Source organism: Carcharhinus amblyrhynchos, chromosome 14, assembly GCF_965287045.1.
Source record: "Carcharhinus amblyrhynchos chromosome 14, sCarAmb.v2.hapA, whole genome shotgun sequence".
In the NCBI taxonomy this organism is placed as follows: Eukaryota; Metazoa; Chordata; class Chondrichthyes; order Carcharhiniformes; family Carcharhinidae; genus Carcharhinus; species Carcharhinus amblyrhynchos.
In genome coordinates, this window is record NC_137337.1 from 59,315,821 (window position 1) to 59,331,745 (window position 15,925).

At 43.0% G+C, this 15,925-nt stretch overlaps 1 protein-coding gene across 1 annotated transcript in view; it reads left to right on the forward strand.

The window, feature by feature from the left end:
- The window catches only part of crip2 (cysteine-rich protein 2), a 53,802-nt gene extending 38,463 nt beyond the window's left edge, over window positions 1–15,339 (forward strand). Inside the window, exons 5-8 of the mRNA XM_080202957.1 lie at window positions 1,559–1,627; window positions 1,958–2,052; window positions 12,679–12,736; window positions 14,607–15,339. Of these exons, the coding sequence (XP_080059083.1) occupies window positions 1,559–1,627; window positions 1,958–2,052; window positions 12,679–12,736; window positions 14,607–14,671 (287 nt within the window). The 3' untranslated portion in view covers window positions 14,672–15,339. The remainder of the gene's footprint in view (window positions 1–1,558; window positions 1,628–1,957; window positions 2,053–12,678; window positions 12,737–14,606) is intronic.
- Window positions 15,340–15,925: the final 586 nt, after the last annotated feature.

A 15,925-nucleotide genomic window follows, 5' to 3' on the forward strand; every position in this document is an offset into this window, starting at 1 on the left:
CTATTTGCCACTCCCTATTTAGTTTGGGTCTGTCTCCATAGTGTGTTTACACCCCCAGCCGTAACCAGTTTGATGAAGGGTTTTCACCTGAAATGTCAATCTCTCTATTATTCTCTCTCTCTCTCTCTCAGCAACTTGCAGAGTATTTCCAGCATTGGGTGATGGTCCTGGCTTCTCGTATAACCCAAACAGTAGCTTTGCTTTCATTCCAGCCTAGTGACCCTGTTCTGAGCATCAAAGGCAAGATGAATAATGAATGATGCAAGTCCAGTTACACAGCTAAAGGCACAGAACGCACCTCGCTGACACTGTGTAATGACAGATTCCTTTGTTTATTTGTGCTTTTTGTTCGGAATTCTTGAGTTGCTACGGAAACCCAGAATAGACATTAAACATTTATTGTGTCGGAAAACAGCTTGTGACAGGAGTGTGCCCTTCAACCTGTTCCCTAACTCTCACCAAGTTCCATTCACTCACCAGCTCGCTGCCTGTTGAGGAACAGGGGCATCCCTCCATTTTAAAAGTCTTTAAATCCCTCCGCGGATTCTCCCCCTCCCTATCTCTGCAACCTTCCCCATCCTCACAATCCTCAAATCAGTGCACTCCTCCAATTTTGGCCTCTTGCACACTTCTATTTCTCTCGCTTCACCATTTCCACCTTGGCCCTAACTCTGGAATTCCATCTCTAACTTTTCTTCCTCCCAAGATGTACTTTAACACCCATCTCTTTGAAGGAATTTGTTGGTTATCTGCCCTAATACCCCATTATGCATCTTGGTGTCAAACTTTGTGTGCAAACAATCACATGATCCATGGTTGGCGTTTAAAAAACTGAGAGGTGATCACACTGAAATGTACAAAATTCCCAAGATGCTCAATAGGGTAGACACTGAGTTCTCCCTGGCTGAGGAATTCAGAACACAGTCTCTGGATAAGGGGCTGATCATTTAGGATTGAGATGAGGAGCAATAAGGAGAAAGAGTTGTAAGTCTTTGGAATATTCTACTCCAGAGAGTTATGGATCCTCCATTGTTGAATATATTTTAGTTTTTTATTTATTTGTTAGTCACAAGTAAGGCTTACATTAACACTGCAATGAAGTTACTGTGAAACTCCCTTGGTCGCAACACTCTGGTGCCTGTTCAGGCCAATGCACATAACCAGCAGTTTTTCAGAATGTGGGAGGAAACCGGAGCACCCGGAGGAAACTCACGCAGACATAGGGAGAATGTGCAAACTCCATTCAGACTGTGACCCAAGCCAGGAATCGAACCCAGGCCCCTAGCATTGTCGAGCAGCAGTGCTAACCTCTGTGCTACCACACTGCCCCAGTCTTGATCTCAGGGAATCAAGGGATATGAGGAGCTCACAGAAAAATTGAATTGAGGTCGAAAGATCAGCTTCGAGGGGCCACTCTAATGTCTTTTGCTGTTATGTTTGTAAGCGGTTTGGGGAGTTCTATTTGCTGGGCATGATATAAGTGTACATTTGAGGTTGATAGTGTATGACAATTTCAACATATTTTCAAGCTGTTGAATGGACTTCTTATCTTTCTCAGCATCAAGCATGACCACTTTCGCTGGAGAGCCCAACATGTGTCCACGGTGTGGGAAGAAGGTCTACTTTGGTGAGTCCAATATATCACATGAGCAATTGTTCAGTGGCAGGTAGCAGACACAGGCTTTGGTAGTGATACCAGTGAGAGACAAGTAGGAGCGTGGAGTGGGAGAATCAAAGCTGCAGGGTTGTAGTCTGATCTCCCTAGAGCTTGAGAATGAACCATGCTTTGAGTTGCAATAGTAGAGGGCAAAGACCTTTCAGTCCCACCCCCAAGTGGGCAGATGTCCACAGCTCGCTTTGCCTCAACTACAAGACTTCTCTTTCTCGGTCAGATGGGAATTGTGCTGAAGTTAGAAGGAATGTATTTTCTAAACTGTGTTCTCTTTATTATTCACAGCCGAGAAGGTGACATCACTGGGCAAGGATTGGCACCGTCCTTGCCTGCGCTGTGAACGCTGCAACAAGACTCTGAATCCAGGAGGACATGCAGAGGTGAGCAGACAATTATATCAGAGCAAACTGGTGACAAATTCAAGTCCCAGCAATAAAATGGTTTACTAAAGCTCCAATCTAGCGGGCAGCAGTGCACTGGCTGCCATGTTAGTAAAGGCCAAAGGTGCTTTTCCCTCACCCCGAAACAAGTATTCAGCACCACAGATGCAAATAAGGGGCCTTGTCCAGTTTGAGACCCCTCTAGATTGGTTTGATATGCTACCAACATCCAGAGCTGTGCAGAGCACGCTAAATTGTCTGTTAATATCTCAAAATGTGTAGGTTAATGGGATTAGCAGGATAAACACATGGGTTATGGGGTTAGGGCCTGGGTAAGATGCACTGTTGGAGAATCAGTGCAGACTCAATGGTTCAAACGGAGGCATTCTATGATTCTAACAGGACAACTAAAGTTCTTTGGAGGAACTGCCTGTAAGACTGCAAACAACAACACCAGGTTTTCAAGGATATTTAACTAAATGTGAAATCCTGAACGTCAGAAGTGTACCTTCAACCTTGCATTCAAAGAACAAGAACTGCCCTTTGCTAATTTTCTCCTCCCCCCCACTCTGGCTACCAATTGTCCACCTTGCTTATCCCTTACCTGAGAGCTACTCTCCAATCTCCAACCATGCTTCCCGATAATGAGATCCACTATCACCCCATTGGAGCACAGGGCTCCCCACATTCAACAGACTAAGTGGACTAAGAATGAATCCATTTCACATCAGCAGATTGTATAAGAACCAAATTACCAACGACCTACAGTTTAATGATTGGATGTAGAATGAACGTAGCCTTAAGTCTAATGGCGCCATCACTTTAAAACATCACCATGTGGCTTCATGTGCTAGAATGAGATGAGTCACAAACATAGAAAGTGACCTAATAATGCAGGACAGAATCCAAGTGAAAGCATGGCCCTCACTATAGCTCGCGACAGCACAAAGAAATAATTTGTATTTCTATAGTGCCTTTCATAGCCTTGGATCATCCCAAAGCACTTTAAAACAAGTATTTTTGAAGTGTAGTCACTGTTGTACTGACAGAAATGAGGTAGCCAATTTGCACACAGCAAACTCTCATAAACAGGAATAAGACTGGTGGGAAGAGCTTGAAAATCCTGCCCATTGTCTGGGATACCAAGAATTCCCTGTGCTCTTCAAATAATGCAAAGATATCTTTTGCATCCATCCAAGGTCATACCGGGCTTGGTGAGGGGCGGTGAGAGTAGAGCTTGACTGTGAAGCACTGTAAGAAATTCTGTCATGAAAGGTGCGAAAGATATGAAAGTCTCTCCCTTTTTTGTCACTGCTGTTATGTCAATGAACGTGGCAGCCATTTTGTAAATGGCAAAGTCTCTTGAAGAGCAAATGAGGTGACTGCCCAATTATTCTGTTTTTAGTGGTGTTTGGTTGACATCAGTGCAGGTGCCACTCATTTCAGAATCCTAGCTTTTGTACAAAGAGCAAATAAAAGTTAAAAATCCCAAACTGGAAGGAAATGTATGACAATGGCAAAACAGTGAAAGGTCAGGAGTTTCAGTTGTGGTTTATGGGATCAGGATTCTAATCCTTGGTTGATGGCTGGATAGCTGGAGCCTGCAGTCACTATCTCCCTTCATGTGCTAGATGCTATTTTTTTTCCACTTTTCTAATGAAATATTTATTCTCACAAGCTCTGACACAAGGCTAAGAACAGGAGAAGCATAAGGACATCAAAAATAGGAGCAGGAGTAGGTCATATGGTCCCCTGGGCCTGGTCTACCATTCAATAAGATCATGGATGATCTGACCTTGCCTGAACTCCCCTTTCCTATCTGCCCTCCCCCAATACCCTTGACCCCCTTTGTCAATCAAAATCTATCCAACTCAGCCTTGAACACATTTTAATAACCCAGCCTCCACTGCTCACAGGGAAAGAGTATTTCAAAGATTCACAACCCTCTGAGTGAAGAAATTACTTCCTATCACTGTCTTAAATGGAAAACCCCTTATTTTGAAACTGTTCCATACTTCTAGATTCTTGCTCAAGAGCAACCACCTTCTCGGCAGCCAGTGTGTCAGGCTCCTCAGATTCTTGTTGTTTCAACAAAATCACCTTTTGTTCTTAAAAACTTGACGCATGCAGGCCTAATCTACTTAAACTTCCTTCATTAGAGAACCCTGTCATCTTAGGAGTTGAAAACTGGTGAACCTTTTCTGAACTGCCTGCAATGGAAGTACATCCCTCTTTAAATAAGACCAAAGCAGTACGTAGTACTCTAAATGTGGTCTCACAACCAGCCTGTAAAGTTCTAATGGTTGCATTTCTATTCCATCCCTCTCGCAGTAAATACCAAAATCCCACACATTTTCCTAATCGTTTGCTGTACCTGCATTCTAACCTTTTGTGTTTCATTTTCAAGAACACCTGTATCTCTCTGTACCACAGTGTTCTGTAGTGACTCTCCTGTTTTTCCATTCCTTCTGCCAAAGTGAATAACCTCATACTTCTGCCAAATTTTTGCTCCTTCAGTTAACCTAGCTATTTCCCTTTGCAAACTCTTTGTATCCTCCTCACAATTTGCTTTCCCACCTATCTTTGTATTGTCAGAAAGTTTGCCTACAATAGATGCAGTCCCTTCATCCAAGTCATTAAGCCTGGCCTTTAAATAGTTGAGGCCCCAGCACTAATCTCTGTGGCACCCCACTATTTGCCATTTGCCAATCTGGAAATAACCCAATTATCCCAGCTTTATTTTAGTTAGCCAATCCTCTATCCACTGAGTAACCAGGTAACATTTGCTGCACTGTATATTCCCTAAATCTCTTATTTCAGGACTGAACCATCATCCTTGTGCTTGCCGACCTACATTCCCCTCCACCCTTGCCGAATTCAACAATATCTTTGACCCTTTGCTTCTTCATTGATGACCATGCTTCAGTTAGCTGGGCCCTTACCCCTGGACTTTGCCCCCTGAACATCTGTGCCTCTCGTTCCTTTTCCTTTTGATAAAGGAGTTCCTTTAAACCTATCTCTTTGACCCAGCGCTTAAGATTTATAATTAGATCTGTTGAGTCACGAAAGAAATGTGAACCTTGAAACAATCCTGAGTAAGAAATGAGGATTTGGGATAATAGCCGAATTTCCATGAGGCTTCTTTTCCCACTATGCTGTGTAGGTTAGTGCCTGAGTTGTCATAGTGGGTGAAGGCAATCCTTGTGAATGCTTTGAAGCATTTGTATGCCGATGTTCTCACAGCATACGTTCAAAGGCCCGGGGTCTTTTTTTTGTGAATCTGTTTCACTTGTTTAGCCATTCAGCAGATGAATCAGGCTGCTGATGTGCTGTGGGAAACGTAACTTCCATCCTAATCCAGCTGCAGATGTTGTTGTTCACCAAAGCTGACCTAGTTTTATAATCCGGGAGAACACTGCACAATTCTAAAAAAGGTAAATAGAAAAGTGGGTCAACAAATAACAATAATTTGCATTTTATAAAATGCCTTCAATTTGGTAAAACTATTGAGGTGTTGTATAAGCACATTCTTTTTTGGTTGTTATCAAATTTTGGCGAATTGGTCTCCTGAAAAGCACCTTGGGAAATTTTACAACATTCAAGGCACTGTCTAAATGCACGTTGTTTGTTGCTGAGCTGCATCACCTCATACGCCTTCACAGGCAGTGATATCAGCTTATTCAACAAGCTACCTAGCTCTATCCCAGCCAACCCGCACTCACTTGGCAACTTCTTCAGAAGGTCAGAGGTTCAAACTTTAATTTTGGAATGGAAGTTAAGAATTAGCCAAGAGTGACGGGAGCAGAATCCGTGAAGTAAGTCTGAGGCCGTGGGAAACATGGCCTTTTCCCTTTTGTATCACAGTGCAGGTCATTCTGTGTTCTCAGCCTCTGTCACAGTCAAATGCCTCAAATATTTGTCCCTGTCACAGTTCTCCCTGGCTGCATTCTGTGACTTTCAGTCCACTGACAAGGCAAATTCATTGAGTCTAAATCTAGGTTTCGAAGATATTTCTAGCATCTCCTTTCAGTATTTCACTAAAGCACAGCAAAACATCTGCAGTAACCAATAAACACCCAAAACAAAACAACATGACGTTGTTTAAATGGCAAATATCGTGTCAGTATTTTGAAGAAGAGCACAGAAGTTCTCCCCAGTGTCCTGGCCAATATTTATCCTTCAGTCAACACCATAAAAAACAAAAGTTAAAGTTTATTTATTAGTCACAATTAGGCTTACATTAACACTGCAACAAAGTTACTGTGAAAATCCCCTAGTCACCACACTCTGTCCGGATACACTGAGGGAGAATTTAGCATGGCCAATGCACCTCACCAGCACGTTTTGGACTGTAGGAGAAAACTGGAGCACACGGAAGAAATCCATGCAGACACGGGGAGAACATGCAAATTCCACACACACTGACCCAAGCCTGGGATCGAACCCGGATCCGTGGTGCTGTGAGGCAACAGTGCTAAGTACTGTGCCGCCACGTGATCTGGTCATTATCACACTGCTGTTTGTGGGAGCTTGCTGTGTTTAAATTGGCTGCTGCATTTCCTACGTTGGCCAGAATTCTCCGATCTCACCCGTGGCTGGGACTCTCTGGTCCCACTGCACTGAATGGAGATTTGGCTGAGAGCCAAATTCTCCATCCTCACTGGTGACTGAGGTTGGAGAATTCCAGCCATTACAACAGGGTGCTACATTTCAAAGGTATGTTCACTGGCTGTAAAATACTTTGGGATGTCATGAGGTTGTGAAAGGGTGCTATATGAATGCAAAATCTTACTTTCAACAGCATTGTAGAAAAACCCTGCCAACGCCATTTGCCATTTTTTATGTCCAGTGATAAAAGTTAAAACTAGCAGCCAAAAGTTTGAATGCATCACTTTGCAGGTGAATAGGGTGGGGTACTATACCTTTAACAGGAGGCTGAAAACAGTCACCTTCATGGCAGTGGTGCACAATGAGAATCGCCATTGCTTCCAAGTAATCATTAGTCCGTCAGGATGGTTTTTGGTCTGACACTTGCTGTCCAACCTGGGCTTAGATGGGTCAAAGTTCACCAACTATATTTGGGAGGCAGGCTCACGGAGTCTAGCAGTTTGCTCACCAACATACAAGGATGGGAAGATATTGCGAGGGATCCCTTTCCTTAACTCTGTCTAAAGATGTGTGGTTTAGATTGACTTGTCATGCTAAACTGCTCCTTTGTGTCATTGGGACAAACAGGGAATAGGGCCCGGCTGGGATTATTGTCAGTGCAGGCTCAATGGGCTGAATGGCCTCCTTGTACACTGTAGGGATTCTATGAAAAGGTTAAAGTTCACACTTAGCTGCTGATTGCGATGACAAACTGGAGTTGAATGTAAACGTCAGGCTAGGAAGAGAAAGGAATACAGCTTTGTCATTTCTTAATGAATGATAGAATAGGCTCGAGGTGTTGAATATCTTTCTGTTCCTGTTTAGGCATGAAAAGTGGCCTGATGCTGGGATCAGGACTTGTGTTGTGAGGATTGCTGTGTTGAAGCCAGTTAATAAAATAACTTAAATTTCACAACACAGATAGATGCGGTTCAATCCATTAGCCTATGCATCGGGTCTTTGAAAGAATGATCCAATTAGTCCCACTCTCCTGCAAATGTCTCTACAAAGTATTTATGAAAGCTCCTGTTGGAAGTTATCACTGAATCTGATTCCACCATCCTTTCATACACAGTATTCCAGATCACTACAATCTGCTGTTTTTAAAAATAACATTTCTTCACATTTGGGGCAGCATTGTGGTTACCACTGCTGCTTCACAGTGCCAGGGACTCGGGTTCGATTCTGACCTTGGGCGACAGTGTGGAGTTGGCACATTCTCCCCGTATCTGCATGGGTTTCCTTCAGGTGCTTTGCTTTCCTCCCACAGTCCAAGGATGTGCAGGTTAAGTGGATTGACCAGGCTAAATTGTCCATCAATGTCCAAAAATGAGTAGGTTAAGTGGATTAGCCGTGGTAAAAACAAGGGTTTGCAGGGATATGGCAGAAGGGAAGGTCTGGTTGGGATGGTCTTGGTGTAGACTCGATGGGCTAAATGGCCTCCGTCATTGTAGTGAGTCTATGATTTTATGTCTCCTCTGGTTCTTTAATCATCTTATATTTGTCCTCCGGTTACCACTCTTCTGTCACTGAAAACTGTTTTCCCTATCTATCCACCCTCCCTATCTGTCCTCTCAAATTCTCACTTAACCTTCAGTGCTTTTAGGAGTTCAATCTAGCCCCTCATCCCAACATGTATTTTCCATTTTTAAAACCTCCTTTATTCACTGAGTCTCTAAGAGACCTGGCAAAATCAGAGTCTCTGTCAGAGATGGAAGGATCAGATAATAGGGGCTTATTTTTGTTACCTCTGCACTCGACTGAATGATGCATTCCTGGCTGCTCTCCCACATTCTACCCTCCATTAACTTGAGGTCATCCAAAATTCTGCTGCTGGTATCTTAACTCTCACCATGTCCCATTATCATTCACTATCATTCCTGTGTTCGCTGACCTCATTAGCTCCCAGACAAATAACATTTTCATTTTAAAATTCTTACCCTTGTTTCCAAACCTCTCTAAGACCTCACTTCTCCCAATCTCAATAATGTCCTCTAGCCCCACAATCCTCTATTCTGGTCTCTTTAGCATCCTGAATTTTACTCAGACCATCATTAGGCCTTAAGCTCTGGAATTCCCTCCCCACACATCGCTACATAGCTTTCCTCTTTTAAGACACTTATTAAAACCTAAGCTTTTGGTCATCACTTGATTGCTCCTGTGTAGCACCTTGGGACGTTTTACTAATTTAAAGGTCCAAGATTGTTGTTGCTGTTGAATTAGCAGATGTTATGGGATATTCTTGTAAAGTGGGAAAAAAAAAAGGTTAATCCAATTTGCAGCTGTTAATGTTGAGGAGATAAGTTCAATGTAATGGTTGGGTAGCTTCAAGTTTGGCTTTAAAGGCCAAAGGTGAAAAGGAAGATCAAAATGAACTATCAGTCTCTAGAAAAGGATGTGCTTGACAAAGACCTTGCAATAGATCTCAATTGTAATTTGGCAGTCATAGCTCTGAGTTCAAATATTGGTGGGTTCAGGCCCACTCCAGAGACCAAAGGCCTGTATGCAACTTGTCCTCCTGCTTTGCTTTCAGAAAGTGCTGTTCCTTGTTTTGCTATTAAAAAATTCTGCCGTCAGACCTCTTTGCTACTAGTAATACCTGCTTTAGTCTCTTAACACTCCCTTTGTCTTGTACCCATCACAGCTTTGTCATTTAATTTTTCCTGCTATCCAGCCTATCCCTGATCTCCTATTTTGCTCCACCCCCTCACTTCAACACTATAAAATCCATCACACTTCTACCCCTCTCCAGCTCTGCCAAAGAGTGATTCAAAATCAAACCCATAACTTTGTTTCTCTCTCTGCCAGACCTGCTGATTTATCCAATATTTTCTATTTTTATTTCAGAATTCCAGCATCTGCAATATTTTGAATTTATTTCAGTGTTCCATTGTGTGCCAATATTTACCCCCAAACAACAAATTACCTGGGCATTACCATCTTGTTACTTGTGGGAGATTACTGTACGCGAATGAACTGCCACATTTCCCACATTACAACAGTGACCGCACCTCAGAAATGTCTCAGTGGCTGTAAAGCATTTTGAGACATCTTGATGCTTTGAGAAATGCTATTGAGGTGCAGGCTGTATTGTAATTGCAGTGCTGTAGATACGGAGCAAGGCCTTCACAGAAGGTCACTGTAGATTTTTGATACCTGACCTTTAATGCTTCTAAAAAAGAATTCAACTAAATCATATTAACGTTGCTTTAATTATTGGCAGGGCCCCGGCACATTTGTTCCTTAGTCAAATTGTTCTGAAATGACCGCCTGTTCAATTCAAGTTAAGATAGACACAGAATGAGGGCCTTTCTATCAGTGTGACCCTGCTGGGGATAAACAGAAGCAATGCATTGCTTCTGTAGCCTTTTTACAGGAGACCTATGTTTCACTGAACTATGATATGGAGATGCCGACGTTGGATTGGGGTAAACACAGTAAGAAGTCTCACAACAACAGGTTAAAATCCAACAGGTTTACTTGGTAAGTAAACACCACCAGCTTTTGGGGTTTGCCCCTTTGTCAGATGAGTCACGAAGGGGCAAACCCTGAAAGCTAGTGGCGTTTACTACCGAATAAACCTGTTGGATTTTAACCTGGTGTTGTGAGACTTGCTCACTGGACTATCACAGGCTATATCCTGGATACCCATTACAGGCCAGCATGGTCAACACTGGAGAATGTTAGGAATATGATTTGTGATGTGCGTGATTGCAAACCTGCTGAAACGTTTACAGATAGCACAGAAGGAACAGATTTAGGTAAGCACCTGGCTGGATTTAGATCCAGGCTCATGAGACTGCACTTGTGTTGCCATTTTTGACTTTACACATGATATCTGGCAGTCATGAAAGGTGCTGTATAAATACAAGTCTATTTTTCTTTCTGGGCACTGAGGAGAACTCATTCCCCCTTCCAGTGGCTGTGGAATTTTTCACATACAGCTGAATTGACAGCACTTTGACTTCACATTTCAGTCAAAAGATGACAGTTTGACAGCGCGGCACTGCCTACTGAATGAAATTTCCAGCCTGGAACACGTGCTCATGTCTCTGGAGTGGGTCTTAAACTTTCTGATCCAGAAGCAAGAGGCCATGGCTGATATCAAAGAACAACCCAGCACGGGAAACAGGCCCTTCGGCCCAATCTATACGGATCAGATTGTATGTGATACCTCCCACATAGGACTGCCTCTTGAGCTGCAGTTCAGGTGCTGAATAATGGTGGAGGTACAGCACTGTAATCAGCGGTCCAGCATTAAATGACCTCTTCAGCAATAGAGGGGAAAACTGACATTGTTTAAAGCTTTATAAAACATGAGACAGAGTAACAGGGACTCCAGTAAATAGACAGCCTCTCCATGATTGGTATTCACTGGTGGAGCTCTGTTCCTGTTCATAGAACTCTACAGTGCAGAAAGAGGCCCATTGAGTCTGCACCGAACACAATCCCACCCAGGCCCTACCCCCATATCCCTACATATTATACCCACTAACCTACACATCCCTTGACACTAAGGGGCAATTTCTTAGCATAGCCAATCAACCTAACCCGCACATCTTTGGACTGTGGGAGGAAAGCGGAGTACCCGGAGGAAACCCATGCAGACACGAGGAGAATGTGCAAACTCCACACAGACAGTGACCCGAGCTGGGAATCGAACCCAGGACCCTGGAGCTGTGAAGGAGCAGTGCTAACCACTGTGCTACATTGCCACTGTTTGAGCATATTTGTTCATTAGTTGCACAATTTGGGGTAGAACGTACCACCTCCAGGCATTAACTGACTCTGATGTCAGATTCTTCCCAGACACCAGGAGAGATTGTGTTGAAGCAGATGTTTTCTGGCAATTTACTCGTGCTGTTAGCCAACATCTCAGCCCATTTCCTGCCTGACTTTTCTAAAATGTCAGGACTTTTTCTCCTCTGTGCTAGGAGACCAAGAGTACTCTGTCAATGGATGGTGATGTTTACATAGCTTACTATCTGCGTGTCGCGGAGGTTCACAATTATAACCTGCTGATTTACACTAAGTATGTCCTTCTTCACTAAGAAAAGGTAAATGAAGGTCATCCATATTTTGACAAAGGTTATTTTCTGGTCCGCTGCTCTTTCCTTCTCTATCTCATTACAGCTGCCTTGTAAAGGTGGATGAGTGGTCTGTTCTCTGGTCTCTGCAGGGAGCTGTTGCAAACTGGTGTTGGGTTTAGAAAGTGACTTGTCCTTGGGGTTTTGTTTGGGTATGAGGTTTCTCCTTTATAGTCAAGTGTTGGTCTATATACCAATCAGTGAAATTGGCAGAAGTGCAAAAGAAAGGTACAGGGAAAAGACTATCAAGTGGCATATAGTGCTTGAGCTAGTACTCACTATCTTCCACCCTGTGCTTCCAAATAAGGACAAGTTCACACTTAACCAATCGGAGATGGAAGCTCCAGCTTGCTGTATTCCCTGGGTTGTCCTCATCACAGGGAACTCAACACTTGGAACATGTTGAAAGGCAACTTTGGAATACTGTGGTTCCTTCACATCATCATCTTCTAAATTACAAACACTTGAGCATTAAAGTGAGGAGGGATTTATTGTGAGGAGGGTCTTGGCAGTGTTATGCTTTTTGCCACTGGATGGAGCTCTCAGCTTCACAAGAACATGTAGCAGCAAAAACACCCAGCTTATTGAGGGTGGGCTTTATCTACAGTTGAGTGATCTAACCATTCCATCATGCATCTTGCAACATCCTTGGTTAAGAAAGACCTGCATTTCTATAGTGCTTTCACAACCGCAGCACATTCCACTGAAGTATTTTTTAAAGTGTGGTCACTGTTGTAATGTACAAAACTTGTAATTTGAAGAAGTATGATCTCATAAACAGCAATGTGTTAATGACAGGATTGTTCTTTAGGAGCAGCTGGTATTTGAATATAAGCAGTGAATGTAGCTGTTGTCTACATGCTCAATGTTCTTTCTGTTTGTCTCTATGCAGCATGATGGACAACCCTACTGCCACAAACCCTGCTACGGAATCCTGTTTGGACCAAAAGGTAAAATGGGTCAAGTTAAAAGAGATATGATGGAGGTGGAATTGATTCTTGATGCTAACCCAAAGTAGGTGGAGAACCAGCCACTCATTCTCTTTTCGTTCACTCCACTGATATCTAAAACTGATCCTGTGTAATTTAAGATCTTATTAACCTGTGCTTAGATCTGATCTCTGTCTCACTGGAACCCAGTGACCAACATCCTCTTTTCTGCCATCTGATCATTTCTCTTGTCTTCTCCTTTTTCCATGCCCTTCCTGACTGCTTGTCTCTAGGCAATCCAGTCAGCAGCAGCAAGGACTTCTCACATATTGACTCCGATCCTGGGTGACTTGAGATTGCACTTACAGACGTGCATGTATTGCAGACATGGGCAACTTATGTTTTTTTTTCCCAATAGCAAATTTGCCACCAAGCATGTTCTTTGGTAATGTGGCCATCGTCCATTAGATGCACGTGACCAAGCCAACGAGAGACCACTGATAAAGGGCAAACATGCTGGTGATTCCTGCTGATGTACTCTCTCTCAGTCTGGTCTTCTGATCAGAAACTATGTAATTTTAAAATATCCCTCAATCTTTAATTGGCATGGCCAATCAGTCTGCACAGAGAGACACTTGGACAGCACAATGCTTTAAATCAGTTGACTATTGAACAGAACAATATGTTCCTACAAGAGAGCCACAAGCATATGTTCCCCAAATTTAGCCTCCTCTTCTATCTGTGCTAATTAATAAACAAGGAATATCAGAGTTTCAGTTTCTGTAAACTGCTGTTCTAACTATTAGAAACTCGAAGCCATTTCCATTGCTGTTTTCAGCATGTTTTACACTGTCAGTGCAGTTTGGTTAGGAACTCGAGAGGAAACTTGAGCCTCAAGTTGGCCCATTCTCTTCACTTCCTTATGAAAACATTTATATAACACTCCACTTCTGAGAAGCACCATGGGATGTTTGATTAGGTTAAAGATATTACATGCATACAGTTGGTGGTGTAGTTTTAAAATTTCCAAGGCACGTCACAGGACTGGTATCAGACAACAATTTGAAAGGATGGGATGGAACAGTTAAGTTATAAAGAGAGGTTGGGAAGGCTTGAATTGTTTTTGTTGGAGTGGAGAAGACTGAGGGGGGCGACCTGATCAAGGTGTACAAGTTTGAGAAACGTGGACAGAGTGGATAAGGAGCAACTATTCCCCTTATTTGAAGGGTTGGTCACGAGGGGACATTGGTTGAAGGTGAGGGGCAGGAGGTTTAGAGGGGGATGTAAGGAAAAACATGTTACACTCAGGGTGGGGACAGTCTGGAATGTGCTTCCTGGGAGGCGGGCTTCCTCACATCCTTTTAAAAAGTACCTGGATGAGCACTTGGCACATCATAACATTCAGGGCTGTTGACAAGTGCTGTAAAATGGGATTAGGTGGGAGTTCAGGTGTTTCTAATATATCAGTGTGGACTCAAAGGCCTGAAAACCTCTTCACTGTATGATTCTAATGAAAGCTTAGGAAAGGTGACCAAAATGTTGGTCAAATAGGAAGGTTTTTGAGGATTGCTTTACAGGAGGAGAGAGGTAAGAAAGCAGAGAGATTTAGCAAACGAATTCCAGAACTTAGGGTCTTGAAAGCAAGGCCATCAGCAGTGAATCAATGATAATCGTGGATGGTGAAGAGGCCAGAATTGTAGGAACTCAGAGCTTTTGAAGGCCTGCAAGGCTCAAGAAGATGACGGAGATAGGGAGAGGAAAGGACATGGAGGGATTTGAGCACAGCCCATTATAAGTAGAACAGCAGGGTCTTTCTGCAGTTAGATAGTGTACAGCAGTGCATCTTCCTCCATCTTGAATCGCTCATAGCCTTTTCCTACTGTGGTTCCAGGGGTCAATACTGGAGTGGTTGGAAGCTACATCTACGAGAAGAGTGACACTGCTGGGGGCCAGTGATGGGTCTGCCAGGCTCCAAGAGAACCCAAGTCCGACATTGTGCTGTTTCTTCGCTAATGCAAAGTGCATGAGGCACTGTATTCACCATAACACACCGTAATAATAGTTTAGAGCTAGATGTGTTCAGAAGTATTAAATGTAGTTTGACCTGTAGTGTGCAATCTGTGTGAGCTGTCGTGGGCCAGGGAGGAGGCTATCAGAACCTGATGGCTTCTTGTCACTATCTCTCAAATTTTAATATAGCTCCGAGCTGTTGACAGCTCTCAACACCACCGTGAATTTGCCAAAACTATTGTCAGATCTCAAACCAGAGAGTGATAGTCAGGGCTCAGTAAGCAACTCTTTTAAAAGCCGGCTGAAATATTTTGCAAGCATCGCTGCAGTAACAACAATTTGTGAGCAACAATGTATTGATCCCTATGGAAAGTCCCTCCTGTTTTCTGAAACCTTGTCTATCCCATCATCTCTCTGTGCATTGCAGTTTCCAGCTGTTGCAAAGGGACAGATGTTCCAGTGACTACAGTATTATATTGTTCGAAGTTCATTTTTAAAAATCTTGTCCTTTTTCTAAAAAGCATCAACTAAGTGAAGCTTCCTGTTACCAGTGCATTCAAAACGTTTAAATGCTGTTGTTATCTTTTACTGATAATAAACTATGCCAAACTTTTCTGGATGTCTCTTTTATTGTATTCATTTATTTTTCGGTTGCTAAGTCATGTTTGGGACACATAGTCAACATATGATTTCTCTTCTGCCACTTTCCTGCGGACACTGACTGATAAGACCACTTATATAGATGCAAATCCCTCTGGTCTCTCAGCCAGGTTAACTCCGGAAGGCAGTTACAGGGGACATCCTGGGTAAACCTGTATTCAGAAACACCTTTTAAACTGGGGATTACTGAATTGCAACAAGATTTAAGAATCCGGCTGTTTCTATTCCTCTATTCACCATCACAGCCCCACCCAACAAAGATGTAGGAGGGATATGTTCAGTGGCAAAGATCAGCTACTTGAGTACTGACGGGCAGCTAAATCAGCCTACCCTGCTCTCTTGGGAAAGGTGTTTTTCTATAAATTATGTGGAACTGAATTGTAAAAAGAAAATCTAGGCTTTCCTGAATTAGAATCATACATCTCAAAAGGTTTTGGATGGTTGTATCTCTGCTGGTGCTTGTGAAAGAAATAATTCTCACCTACTCTTTCCTCATAACTCAAAGTGAGTCCTGTTCGACTACATGTCCAATTGTCTTTT